The sequence below is a fragment of the Poecilia reticulata genome, chromosome 1 (assembly GCF_904066995.2).
Source record: "Poecilia reticulata chromosome 1, P_reticulata-male-v2, whole genome shotgun sequence".
NCBI lineage: Eukaryota > Metazoa > Chordata > Actinopteri > Cyprinodontiformes > Poeciliidae > Poecilia > Poecilia reticulata.
This window is the reverse complement of record NC_088830.1, coordinates 12,537,109-12,549,825: the sequence shown is the minus strand read 5'-3', so window position 1 is coordinate 12,549,825 and position 12,717 is coordinate 12,537,109. Positions and strand designations below refer to the sequence as shown.

The 12,717-nt window shown below is 38.5% G+C and overlaps 1 protein-coding gene across 4 annotated transcripts in view; it reads right to left on the bottom strand.

Annotated features, from left to right (window-relative positions):
- Nucleotides 1–591: 591 nt before the first annotated feature.
- ldb1b (LIM-domain binding 1b) overlaps nucleotides 592–12,717 on the bottom strand; it is a 31,715-nt gene continuing 19,589 nt past the window's right edge. For 3 of the 4 annotated variants that reach the window (XM_008410139.3, XM_008410131.3, XM_008410154.3), the window contains exons 2-10: nucleotides 11,410–11,512; nucleotides 10,454–10,498; nucleotides 10,194–10,269; nucleotides 9,990–10,092; nucleotides 6,894–7,066; nucleotides 6,689–6,811; nucleotides 6,525–6,608; nucleotides 3,558–3,908; nucleotides 592–2,765 (exon numbers count right to left, since the gene is read on the bottom strand). In XM_008410139.3, coding sequence (XP_008408361.1) covers nucleotides 2,535–2,765; nucleotides 3,558–3,908; nucleotides 6,525–6,608; nucleotides 6,689–6,811; nucleotides 6,894–7,066; nucleotides 9,990–10,092; nucleotides 10,194–10,269; nucleotides 10,454–10,498; nucleotides 11,410–11,512 — 1,289 coding nt within the window. In that variant the 3' untranslated portion in view covers nucleotides 592–2,534. The remainder of the gene's footprint in view (nucleotides 2,766–3,557; nucleotides 3,909–6,524; nucleotides 6,609–6,688; nucleotides 6,812–6,893; nucleotides 7,067–9,989; nucleotides 10,093–10,193; nucleotides 10,270–10,453; nucleotides 10,499–11,409; nucleotides 11,513–12,717) is intronic. The other variant, XM_008410145.3, reaches the window with a different exon arrangement.

The window sequence follows — 12,717 nt, the reverse complement described above, 5'->3', positions numbered from 1 at the left end:
TTTTTTGTTTTAGATTGTCAGATAAATTGCAATTAAAGACAAAAAAATATATATTTTATTGAGAAAAATAAACCAATCTGGCCTCTACAGCTAGAACCTGGTTGTGCTACTCTCAGTAGCAAGAGTCAAAATCCTACTGTGACTGTTCAAATAAAATGCCCAGTTTCTTCCAATTTTATCGCCACCTTTGCTAAGGAAGTATACCAACGCAACAGAATAAATCACTATTAAGTCTTGCTATTTAATGCAGTTTTCTGACAATTTTTCTCTTTCGTCATCCATCTCACTTCGTTGTTTTAAAACACATCTGTTTATAGTGCGGTTATGTTAGGTGAGAAACCTTTTAGCTTCTGCCTCACTTATAAAAAAAATCAACATATCTGCCTTATCCGAATCATGTTTGCTTCCCTTTCCCATTTTTAAGGGTAGCAGTGACAAATGAGCTGCCCTCTTACCCCAATACTTAAACAGGAAACAAATTACTAATTAAAAGTTAGCATGACCGATAAAAGTCAAACCTCAAACAATATGATCCTTATGTTACTATGGGTCCAGCATCTATGTTGTTTATAAAAATCCCTCATCCACCAGTTTTAAAGTGAAAATGTATCTTTTTATTGGTACCATACATTAATTATTAAGGGCAGAAACTAAGCAAATCAAAAAAAATATATATCAAACAAAGATTTCTCTACAGGGTTTGGAGAAGGTACAAGTCACCATTCAAAATCAATCAGAAATGCAGCTGGAATCAATTCCCCCCCTAAAAACAAATGTACAAACCAGTAACAGAGCTGATCTCTATTGGACTTTACAGACTCAGCACTGTTACCAAAATATGCAGACTGTACTTAATGTTAAAATGGCTAGCGACACTGCTGGTTATAAACAAGACTGTACAAATAAGAGAATTTTAACATAAAACTCATTAAGAAAAAAAAAAAAAAAGATCAAAAACAAAAGATTGTTTCTTAGCCAGTGATGAAACAGGAAGGTTACAGGGAAACTAAAAGCCATTGAGCACATTCACGTCGACATCAAGATGAGATACAGAAAAGTTGTCAGGGATGCTGTGATTAATCAAAAATACAAGCGTGAATTTTTAAAAATAAATAGAAAAAAAAAAAACTAAGTAAAATCATCTTTCCATGGTGCCATTGTACCCCCAGGGGTTTGTAATTTAATTTACACAAGTTTTATTTTTAAAAAAAAGAGGAAGGAGGAAAGACAGCAGGGGGAGGAGGGAACAGGTTCATGAGAGTTTTTTCTCCTTTTTCCTATTTTTGTTTCTTTACATTAGATCGGGATGGCTTTAGGTAAATCTAAGTAAGAATACATTTTATTACAGTCAGACAGAACTTTGCTACTACCTTAAATATACAAGCACAAATACACAAAAGTCCCCAAAAAAAACAACAAAAAGACAAAATAAAAACATCCACACTAAATTATTTCTCTTTTATAAACATAAAAGATAAAAACAAAACAAAAAAAAACACAATATATTTTTGAGGGGGGCGAGGAGGATAAAAGTCCTGCGTTGCTCCTTGGTCTGTAGCTTTTCAGTATTGGTAGAAAATTAAAAATAAAAGTAATTGAAATGAAGGCGTTGAATACAAATAAAAAAAAAAAAAAAACATTCTAGGGAAATATATATACTGTATAAAAACTCTTAAAATGTGTAGCTGTGTGTGTGTTTGTGTGTGTTGTAAATGCTTTCCATTTGAAAGACTGCAGTCACTGTAGTCTAATCAGAGATGGTTGGGGCACTGGGGGCACTCAGAATCCTTCAATCATGACCTTTACTATTACGTGTGTTTGCATGGGTCAGAATATACATGTGTGTTATTGCCCTAGTGCCTCAAAATAGCCTTCATACTAGTGTGTTAGTTCTGAAAACCGACGCTCGGTTCTGACCCGTCTGCTTCAGCAAAGCCACAGATAAACACTTCAGGTTTTTTCTTCGCACACACTCACTTTCGCTCACACACACACACACGCAGGGTGGCTTATGCATCGGCAGAGCAGGCCACGATCCGGAGTCGTGTTTAGATGACGGGTAGCGACTCGCCACCGCCGTGAAGCCCCGCCCCCACTGGCCCCGCCCACCCACCCCTCCGTGCAAGCGAGCGTTCGGTCTGCGATAGGTTAGTGTACTTGGTTCTTGTGTGGAATTAATTCCTGCTACTTCTCGGTCGTGTCAACCCCTATCCCCATCCGGAAATGAAAACGAGCAACAGCAGACGGGGGCGTTTTGTGTAAAAAGTTGGAGGAGGAGAGAGAAAGAGATGGAGAGAGAGAAAGAGAGAGAGAAACAGTGCTGGGACACAGTGCCTAAACATTTCTCTGGCTCAGTCAGAGGACAGACGGAGCTCCTTCAGGCTACCTGCGGTGTGAATCTGAGCGCTACAGCTGTGTTTGGTTTGCAAATCAGACTATGGACCAATTTGGCTGCAGTCATGGCTATAGAGGTAGGGTGGGAGGGCTGACAGAGGGGTCTGTATAGAGGTTATGGGGGGTCCCGCCCCAGGGCTCTACTGGGATGCCTGCGAGGTGGGGTTGTCGCTCTTGCTCTCCTGGCTGGAAGGGGCCTTGTTGTTCCAGGGCGAGTTGGAGCCCAGCGCCGGAGAGTTGTTGAAGCTGTCCTCGTCGTCGATGCCATTGGCCGCGTCGAACTGCGTGTTCTCCAGCCTCGTGATCAGACGCTCGTCCTCGTCGCCGAACTCCCCGCCCATCAGGGTGGGCTCTCCCACCACCATCACGTCCTGCGGTCACGACACACAGGGCTTTGTTAGCGGCGAGATTTGAGCTTTCCTTTGTGCCCTTTTGAATTTTTGCAATTCAAATTGAAACTACAAACCCAGAATAAATTCAAGGTGGTGTTTGAATTTTTTTAAGAGCTCAACACATGCTATACACCAAAAAAGCTAGAAAAAAATATCTTAAAAAATCTTCTCACCAAGTTTCCTGACCGTTGGCAAAAATAAATAATTTGGGTAAATCTAAGTAAGTTTGGTCTGATTCAACTTCGGACAGAGAGAAAAAAATTTTATTGTCTTTTCAGTATCTATCTTGTTTCAACTATAGATAATGTTTAGACCTTTAATCAAACGTTAGATTGCACTTTATTCCTAAACTGTGCAGTTTGAATATTAATCACTTTCTAAACCTTGGGAACGGCTAGCTAAAATTCAAGCATTTTCAAGGATTTCAAGCACCGTCACCGTCTTAGGCTTTGCGTCCTAATAATACGTTTTTAGAGCTGAATGGGTTTAATACAGACCCATTCAGCATATAGATTTACAGACGCATATAGATTTTACCGTCCGAGACGTCAGACCTCACAGAGTGATGAGAACATTGTGATGATGGGGAAAATAACAAGAAGAGAGTAGAGGAAATAGGGCTTAAGTGCAAATCAATATCACCATTGCTGTATTCCACAATGATATTGTGCAGGCCTTGTCTGTTTTTTTCCCCCCCTCTCTCTAAATGAGTAAGTTTTTAAAAACCTGTAGTAACCAAGCGCCGACACTAGATGGCAACAATGTACTAACCGGAACTTGGCTGGACAGAGGGAAGCCGCTGCCGGGGCTCTTCTTTTTGTTGTTGTTGTTGTTGTTGGCCCCACCTCCGCCGCTGATGGTGCTGCCGCCTGACATCTTACGCTTCCGCCTCTTGTTGGGGGCCTGTCTCGACGGCTCGGCTGTCGAGACAGAGAGAGAGAGACGGTTACGCAGACGTCGGGCTGATTTTATGAATCTGCACGGTCCGTCCAGCTTACCAGGCGGCGCCACCATCCTCTGCCATTTCTGGAAGAGGCAGGTCTTGAGGCAGTCTCTGGGGCTGAGACTGTATGTCTTGTGTCTGGACATCAGCTCCTGCATGGGCTCCAGAATAACACACAGCTGCAGGGGGGAACAGAAAGCAACAGGTTGGCCAAGGGTGATGCAATGTTTAATACAAACAGACATGTTTCTTATTGAAACAGAGAGTTTAAACTTATTATTATTGAGCTGCAGAATAAATTAATCAAATTCATATTTTTAAACAATCCAATTTTTCAATAAGACTCCTGCAATGAAACTGCACCGTACAAAGAGAAACTCTGAAAATGCTTTAAATATTATCGTCAAAAACAATTATACAAAATCTGTGTGTCTGAATAAACAATTTACCTACAAAACAATTCCATGAGTTTGCTTCTTACCAGCTAAATTAGGCATTTCCTCTACGCCACGTATTCAGTTTAAACAACGACTTGATTCCCATTTGATTAGGGAAAAGATTATAAAGTGAAAGAATGAAAAACATGTTAACATGAAGCCCTCCTTATGCATTAAAAATAACTATATTCAGAAAATATCACATTTATAAGATTGAACCAATTAACAGAAGAAAGAGGTGATTTCATTCATTATTAAACATTCAAAATATAAGTTTAAAGGGTTTAAGATTTCCATGCCACAAATTATATGATTTGTATTTAAGTGTATTATTTATGATTTTGTCCGATGTATTTATTCTGTATGTTATTCATTAAGATACTGACATGATCTTTACATTTTAATAGGCTAAAAAAACATGGAAGCGGGAAGCATTAGCATATCATTAAATCCAACATGAAGCCCAGATTCTAGTCTGAAGGATTCATCAAACATTGATCTAAAGGAAAATGTAGCAGGAAGCTAAAGGAACTCATCATGTTGCTGCTTTAGTTGAAAGGTTCAGAACAAACTAAAGATATTGCTATAGCTAAAGTAATCTGACTTAAGACTAGTAGCAGCTTCAATATGCTCAAAAGTTTCTGCCAGGATTCTTCCTACATCAATGTCAAGCAGCACATCTTATTCAACTTTGCAGACCTCTAAAGGCCATTTTCCTCATCAAACTTCTCCTGCCACCATGTGTAGCACTTCAACTTTAATACCAATTCAGAACAGTTTTTTTTTTAGCTATTTAACTCTTTTGCTCTATATGTAGCTTTCCTGGTACACATAAGAGCTGTATTAATTTATTATCCACTAATGTTTTCATTATTTATATAAAAGCCAAAATGCAACTCTGCCATTTAGTTGCATACTGATGAGTCTTTGGTAATGGAAAACTACCTATTTATTTTGAAGGAAGTAATTCCATAATAGCTTTAAGGATTTTTCCATGATCCACAGCTTTATTTAATGCGCAGTGGTAATATTTTTTAAAACAACAATCCAGCTGAATGTCTGTATTTCTGCCGCTGCAGCCTCTCCTCACTGACAGCAGGACTCACACACAGTCGCAGTAACCCGACTTCACACACAGACTGAGCTTCTGTTCTTTAACAAAAAGCTGCAAGGTAAGCGTCAAGACAGCCTCACAAAGAAGCACCCAGCAGGAGTTCATCAGAACAACGTACACCTTCAGAAAACTACACTTAAAAACTTCCTGCTTCGCTCTGTGTGCTGCGGCTCTCTGAAACTGCTGAAACTTATAAACTCAGAATCACGTGCTGGTGAAGACGAAACTGTTGATCGTAAACCAAAAAAACTAAACTGAGCTTTACATCATCATTAAACCAGTAAGAACATCCCAACAGGAACAGGTTTGCTCTAGAAATCTGTCATTTCAAATCGAGAACGTAACAAAGATGCTCATTCTGAAGACACCAACAATCAACAGCCTGGAACGATTAATTGGACTAATGATTATTGAAATTATTGTTAACTAATTTAGTAACTGATGAATCATTTGAGCATACAGACTCAAAAAAGACCAACTGATGAAAGAACTTTCTGTAATTAAGCCAAAACTGTACAAATTTTTTTTTTACACATTTTGGTTTTTAAGGGGAAAAAATGTCTCAAATTTTAGCTTCGCCCAGCTCAAATTATTTTTTTCCCGTTCAATAATCAGTTGATCCAAAAAATAAACAGATTATCCCAATACTGTACTGATGCTAAATCAAGCAGAAATGGCTGACTTTGTCTTGCTAGAAGTATTATTTTAGTTGCAGATAAATGCTTTGCTACAAATGTCATTGCATTTATGCAATAAAATATTTTTCTAATTTAAAAAACAAGTTACTTGTTAATTTGCATATTTAAATGCATTTCTAATATTGTAAAAAAAAAAGAAAAGAAAAAAAAGCCTTAAATGAAAAATCTCCAATTTTTATCAGATTAATCGTCACAATAGTTGGTAGATAACTGAAATAAGCCCTACAATCAACACACAACACTGATTATTAAAAGAGCAAACTGTATAATGTATAATTTGGAATAAAAGAACGGCTGTATTTTGTTTTTTATAAGAGGACACACCAAAACAAATGGAGGTAAACACAAATACTTTGTTATCTTGCTACTTTGTGCTTTCTGGGGGAGAGCTGTTCCCAATTATTGAAGCTCTTTATTTTATAGAGTGCATCCAGAAAACACAGGATTTTGCAGCATTAACCTGCTGATATTTTCATCTATAAAAGTCAGCTTCGTGGTGTGAATTGAACGGAAAACAAACAAAAACAGTGCTCTGGCTCCCCTTACCCGGAGGTAGTTGAGGGTGGAGTTTGACAGGCCACATCTTGTTATGTTTTTGGACAGCTGGTCAAGCATCTGTGGGTCTTGGGCCTGGAACGAGATTAAAAAAAAAAACGACTTTAAACTATGCCCATTGTACGTATCCATGTATAACCCAGTCCCTCACTTACGTGCATGGCCAGTATACTGCGGGGGATGAGTTCACGGTGCTGTCTGATGCTGAAGTGCCATGTCTTTATCCGCATCATGTCGTCAAACATGAACTCCAGGTACAAGCGGCCCTCTACACACACCTGCAGAGGTTCAGAGGACGGATTCAGCCTGCGAGGCCGTGAAGGAGGAAGTCTCTCTCATGACAAAACGTTACCGACGTACCTGTGTGAACATGGGCTTTCCGTTTTGAGTGACCATAGTGCACTGATCACAGTCAAGGGAAACAAAGTTATTGTGGAAGGATTCCTTGGGATGTTTCAGCACATAGTAGAGCTCTGTGGCCCCGCCCTCAAATATACTACGGAAGTACCTTGGAATTAACGTCCGACCAATCGCTGGAGAGAGAAAACAAAACAAACAAACAAACAAAAAGAAACAGATGTGAAAAACATTCTTGGCTCATCTGTTGACCAGACAACAGCAAAAACTAATATTTGCAGGTCCAATTTGAGGCGCTGGTCTAAATGATGCTGTTATGCAACAGTTTGTTTAACGCTCTAATGCAATTAATTGACAAAGAGCAGAAAAGGCTCCTATGGCGTCTCCTCAAATAGACTGTATTAAACAAACAGAGCTGTAACAAACTGGAAAGTTCACACAAAAAATAAATGAATAAAAATAAATATTGGCCACTGGGGAATTATTCTAGAATGGCAGAAATTTAGTCCACAAACACAATAAAAAAAAAAATTGGTGAAATTTAAGTCAAGTTTGTTTGTGTCAATATGGGAACAACAAGGCAGTTCAAAGTACCTTACACCATAAAAACATCAAACAGTCAATTGTTAAGCAATAAACATTTTGTCAAATGCCATAATCAAAATCACCAAGCAAATATACATCAAATACATGATCAATGTTCCAGAATCAAAGCAACTCTGAACCGGTTTTTAACCTCGATTTAAATGGACTCGGTTTCAGCAGAATTGTAGTTTTCTGGAAGTTTGTTCCAGATTAGTGGAGAATAGATTATACAGTAATGAGGTCTTTCCAAAAAAAAAAAAAGAAAAAAAAAGATACAAATTAAAACTTCGCAAAATGAAAAAATGTTCGATAAAACTAAAAACTCCTCTTTCTTAAGTCTTTTTTTTCCTCTATATTGAACTACACACTACACACAGGCGACACGCCATGAGAATGACCAAAAAGATATATATATATATTACATATATATAGACCAAGAAAATATAAAAGCCTCCAAAAAGGTTAGAAAATTTGACAACTTTTGTTTGTTTTATTGAGATACTGCATAGCTTATTGTTGAACAGCTGAAGTTATAAAATTTCAGGACGTATTGCAAGATGACCAGAAATAAATCTGCGGCTCGTCGCGAGTACTTTGAACTCATTTAACAAAAAGTCTAGACACTCTTTTTGCTTTATTTTTACAGCAACATAAAAGGCGTCACACTTTGGAGATGAAAGGCAGTGCAGTGCTCACTCGGGCTAAAAACGATAAATCAGAAAACTGCAAGAAAAGAAATTAACCGAGTGGTGCTTTTTCAGAATTTCATAGAGATGCAGTTGATCCTGAGTCAAGGTAATGCGTTTCTCCTTAGTTGGTTCAATTGTTGTTGAATGGGTTATTTGCTTTGAAGAAGTTGAAAGGAAGGAAAACTGGGTTTAATAGGAGGATTTCAAGAAACTATTGATGACAAACACCATTAGAAAGGTTGTGCCATTTCTGACTGGAATCGTATCATCACTACCAACCACTGTGCCTCTAAAGAAAGACAGACACTCAAAACTCGGGATATGTTTAAGTATAGAAAATGAATTTCACACACAGCATTTCATTTTTGTTTGTTTTTGCTGTTTAAGTCTCATTTAAAACAGACTCCTTTCTAACACTAGACAGAGGGAACGAAGTAAATCAGGTAAGATCGTAGATCTCGAGGCGGTGCGTTATTTGCCATAGCAACTCAAAAAGGCAACATTCGCAGACATGCTGGTCAGTAACACGCTGCAGATAAATCTCTGCTCCAACACAACTGCTTGAAATGCTTGCATTATCTCTTCAGCGTGCAGGAGGCTGACCCACGAGGAGAGGAATTTAACGCCGCGCTGTTAAGATGTTCCAAAGAACCAGTGGCTGGTTTGGTGTGTTTGGCCTCTGAAGCCGGACTCGCACTGTGCGATTTATGGCCTTTATCCATAAAAAAAAAAGTTGCTGTGAAAGAACCACCAGAAAATATTTGAAATTTGTAACCAGTGACCTCTGGTTAGTCGGTCCAACAGAGCTGAAAGCAACTGAGCATCCAGATCTATCAAGGTTTTAAAACTACTGAATTGACGCTGCTGGTCAGCCGGACAAAAAAACGCCACTACATTTTTTTACCCTCAAGAAACAGTAATTTGGTTGTTTGGAAAAAGAAAATGGAATTAAACACAGAAAGCAATGGTGTGGAAACTAAGTACCACACACCTCCTATCAGAGTATCCGTTTTACCAGAAGACCACAAAAATCAAAGAAAAAGCATTCAGGTCTGCGTTTTCCTAGCAAATTTCCGGTAAGCTTCATAGCGTAGCTAGCGAGTTACATGCGTTACAGCCAAATGCTGGCGATTTGGTCAAATCAAATCACCAGCCTCCCAGATGTAATCGTTTCTCAAATAGCAAAGAGTCCAGATCTCTTTGTTCTGAACAAAGTGCAGAAGAAGGGGCTGTTTTTTGTTTTTAATCATGCTAGTGTTTTCTTAATTTTATAGAGGTGGTTGATTCTAGATCATGTGAACTAGTAGTCCCATTTTTATTCTAACAATTTTTTTTGTATACATATACTGGTATCGCAATATTCACGTTGTCATACTGTCAGAATCGCATAGCGGCTCACGCCTAATAACAGACAGAGGTCAAATATCAAGAAAAAAAATGTACAAATCTCAAAGAAATGTACATTGTGAATGCTACTGTGACAAACATCTTATTGTCTTTGCTCTGGACATTTCCCAGAACACCTCCTCCTGTAATAAGACGTACGTCAACAACGGTGGTTGCATTCTCTGCTGAGCTCTATGTCTGCTGTTATTAGTAGACTTGCAACTCTGTATTTTACACTCCACATTGTAGCAGAACAGAGGTTAATGCTCTCACGCAGTGTGACATGTACCATGATGATCTATAATTGCATAGATCATCATGAATATATAATTGAATCTGTAGTCATTGTGGATAACTAAAGGTTGTCGCTGAAAAATGTTAAGGGTCAACAATAGGGGCTCATTAGCAGACTAAAACTCAAGTAATGCTCGTTACTCACTGTAACGCTTGGGACCGTCTTCCAGACAGAAAGTAATGGTCAACATGGCATCATCTTCAAAGAATTCTGTAGTAAAAGCATCCCACCACAGGTTGTCGCACTCCTAGTGGATAATTTGAAGAAAAACACAGCACACGAGAATTACCACAACTGTTTTTGTGTCCATTTCCAGGCATGCGTTTGTGCATCCAGTTGGACACAAACCTCTGTCCAGTTCTGTAGCCGCTTGTTGAGCTCAAATATTCTGTAGTCTGTTTGGTTACCATATGGTGTGTGCCTCCTGAGTTACAGCACAAAAACACAAGATGAATAAGAAAGAAGGGATGAGAATACAGCACTTGTACGTTCAAGCGTTTCTCGGACTAAATCTTAATTTAAAGGGGAGGAGTTGACAGCTGCTGTAAAGCACATTAACACACCACATTAAGACTAGCTGAAGGGAAAAGGAAACAGTGTTGCCTTACCCTATTCCTGGCTCCATGTATGAGGGCGGATACATCGGAGTGGGACTGGAAAACAAGAAGATTGTTTCATTAAACTTTAGCTTCTTCTACATGCTTGTTCATCTTCACCAGAAAGTATACGAGCAGAATTCAAAGAAAATATAATGAACAGCACTTCTCAATTATCTTAACCTGTGTTTTATTAAAAAAGAAACATGAAGCAGAAAATGGGTTTCGACACGATACATCCACAATATTAAAGAAACGTTTTTCTTCATCCGGCAGAAAAACTGCTTTTACTTCAGGTTCATAGTCATTTCATTTTTCACCAAATTGAAGAAAAATAGCTGTTCTTTTATTACTATTTACATTAAATATCTTCTATACTCAGTTTCTACAGTTTTATAGCATCTATAACAACAACTGATATAAATGTCCCAAACAAATTAAAGTTTAGAAGCTTTTTTTCTGTCATTACAATGTGGATCATTTTTGATGGGTCATCATAAACACAACAAACGGCACAAATACTTTGAAAGCTTCCTTTTTAAATAAAGAAACGCCAGATATTATGTTCCACAGTCCAATAAATTTAGACTACTTTCTGAACACCATTTAATTTGCAGTTTGACTTAAGTTGTTGCTCCAGGTGTTGAGTGATCAGCCCACCAGCTAAATGACTAGAGCTGCACCAAGACTTCAGCTCTAGGTGTATAAAACAATTATACACCTGACCCACCTTTCTTTATCATTCTATATAAATATTAACACAAACCAGACATTTACACAAAAATGGTGATGATGAGAAAGGTCACAAAATTTCTAAACCAGAAACTACAGATTAATGTACATCAGACAAATACGAGTGCTACATGATTAAATCCCTGTTGTACTCTCTTTATAAATACAATACGGTTCACAAAGCTACAAACACCAGCACTAGATGTTTAAAACGCACAAAAGGGCAGGAAACTCACCCCACGTCTCTGTCCAGCATGGTGCCGGGGTGGAAAGGGGGGAAAGTGCTACCGTTGGGGGGCTCCTTGGGGGAGTACAGCTTGAATGACTTGGAGGAACAGCCTGGATGACATGGAGACACACAAGAGAGGAAAAACATAAATATCTGTGACAATAAAAAGGGAACTAGACAGACTACGGCAGAGAATACGTGGAACAGTAACGCCCAAAGCTCGGAGACAAAAGATAAATTGTTCCACAAGTCTTTGGTGCAACAATGTCTTCAGTACAAGTTGATTAATGGGGCTCATCTGGGGGAGCAACACATGTGGACGTCAGCCCGACGTGTCCGTTTTAGTGACACAAAGACGGCGAAGGAGCATCCTCCTTCCTCGCACATTAACCAATCCTCCGCCTCGCCACCATCTAATCTCCATGAAAACACCTCTAAATATAAAAATACCAGCAGACCACATGTCCTCGACACGAACACTCATAAAACAGACCGATGTCTCTCCCAGACACAAACAGTTCCCATCCTTTTTTTTCTTTTACAATAACTGCCCAGCTCCGTCATAAAGACCATCCAGGCATAGCGGCGTAGGTGTCATGACCCCACCGTCACCATGGTGAGGCCCCTCCTCCTTAATGTCCCCCTGTCCTGTTACTATTGAACAGACATACATCAATCAATTGAAATACAAAATGGCCAACTTTCCCCTCAATCAGTTCTGACCAGGATTTTTATTTATTTTTTTTTGGTATTCATAAAAACCAAGAACTCAACCAACAGGTGATGCACTTTTGAATCTACTTTAACAGCCCAGCTCGTATTTTTTCATCATGTTATAGAGTTGGAAGAAAAATGAAAACCTAATAAAAAAAGAAAAGGATTTTTTAATCACTACACAAACCTTATGGAAATAACCAACTACTGGTAGCAATACTCGGTTTAAATGTACATCTACAATACAAATAACTGAATAAATACCCCTTGAGAAAGGGGGGGAAAAAAACTGGCAGATTTTTCTGGCATCTGATCTGCTAAACACCAATCACATCCGATTATAGGAAATCTGACCGACTGATACTTTTTCTACAGCTGCACCAATGTAATTGTAAAAAAAAAAAATAAGATACTAATGTGAAATTCAAGTACATACAACAAATTAAACAAAAACAAAAAAACACTTCTTTCCTAGTTTACGTTAGCAGTAAAACTCTCAAGAGTTGTTTAAAAGGAGGTGTATCAGTTTTCCATTAAACTATTCATTCAGGTTTGTCACTTAAAGATAAAAATCCCATGAATCTAAAGAAGGAGTAATGAC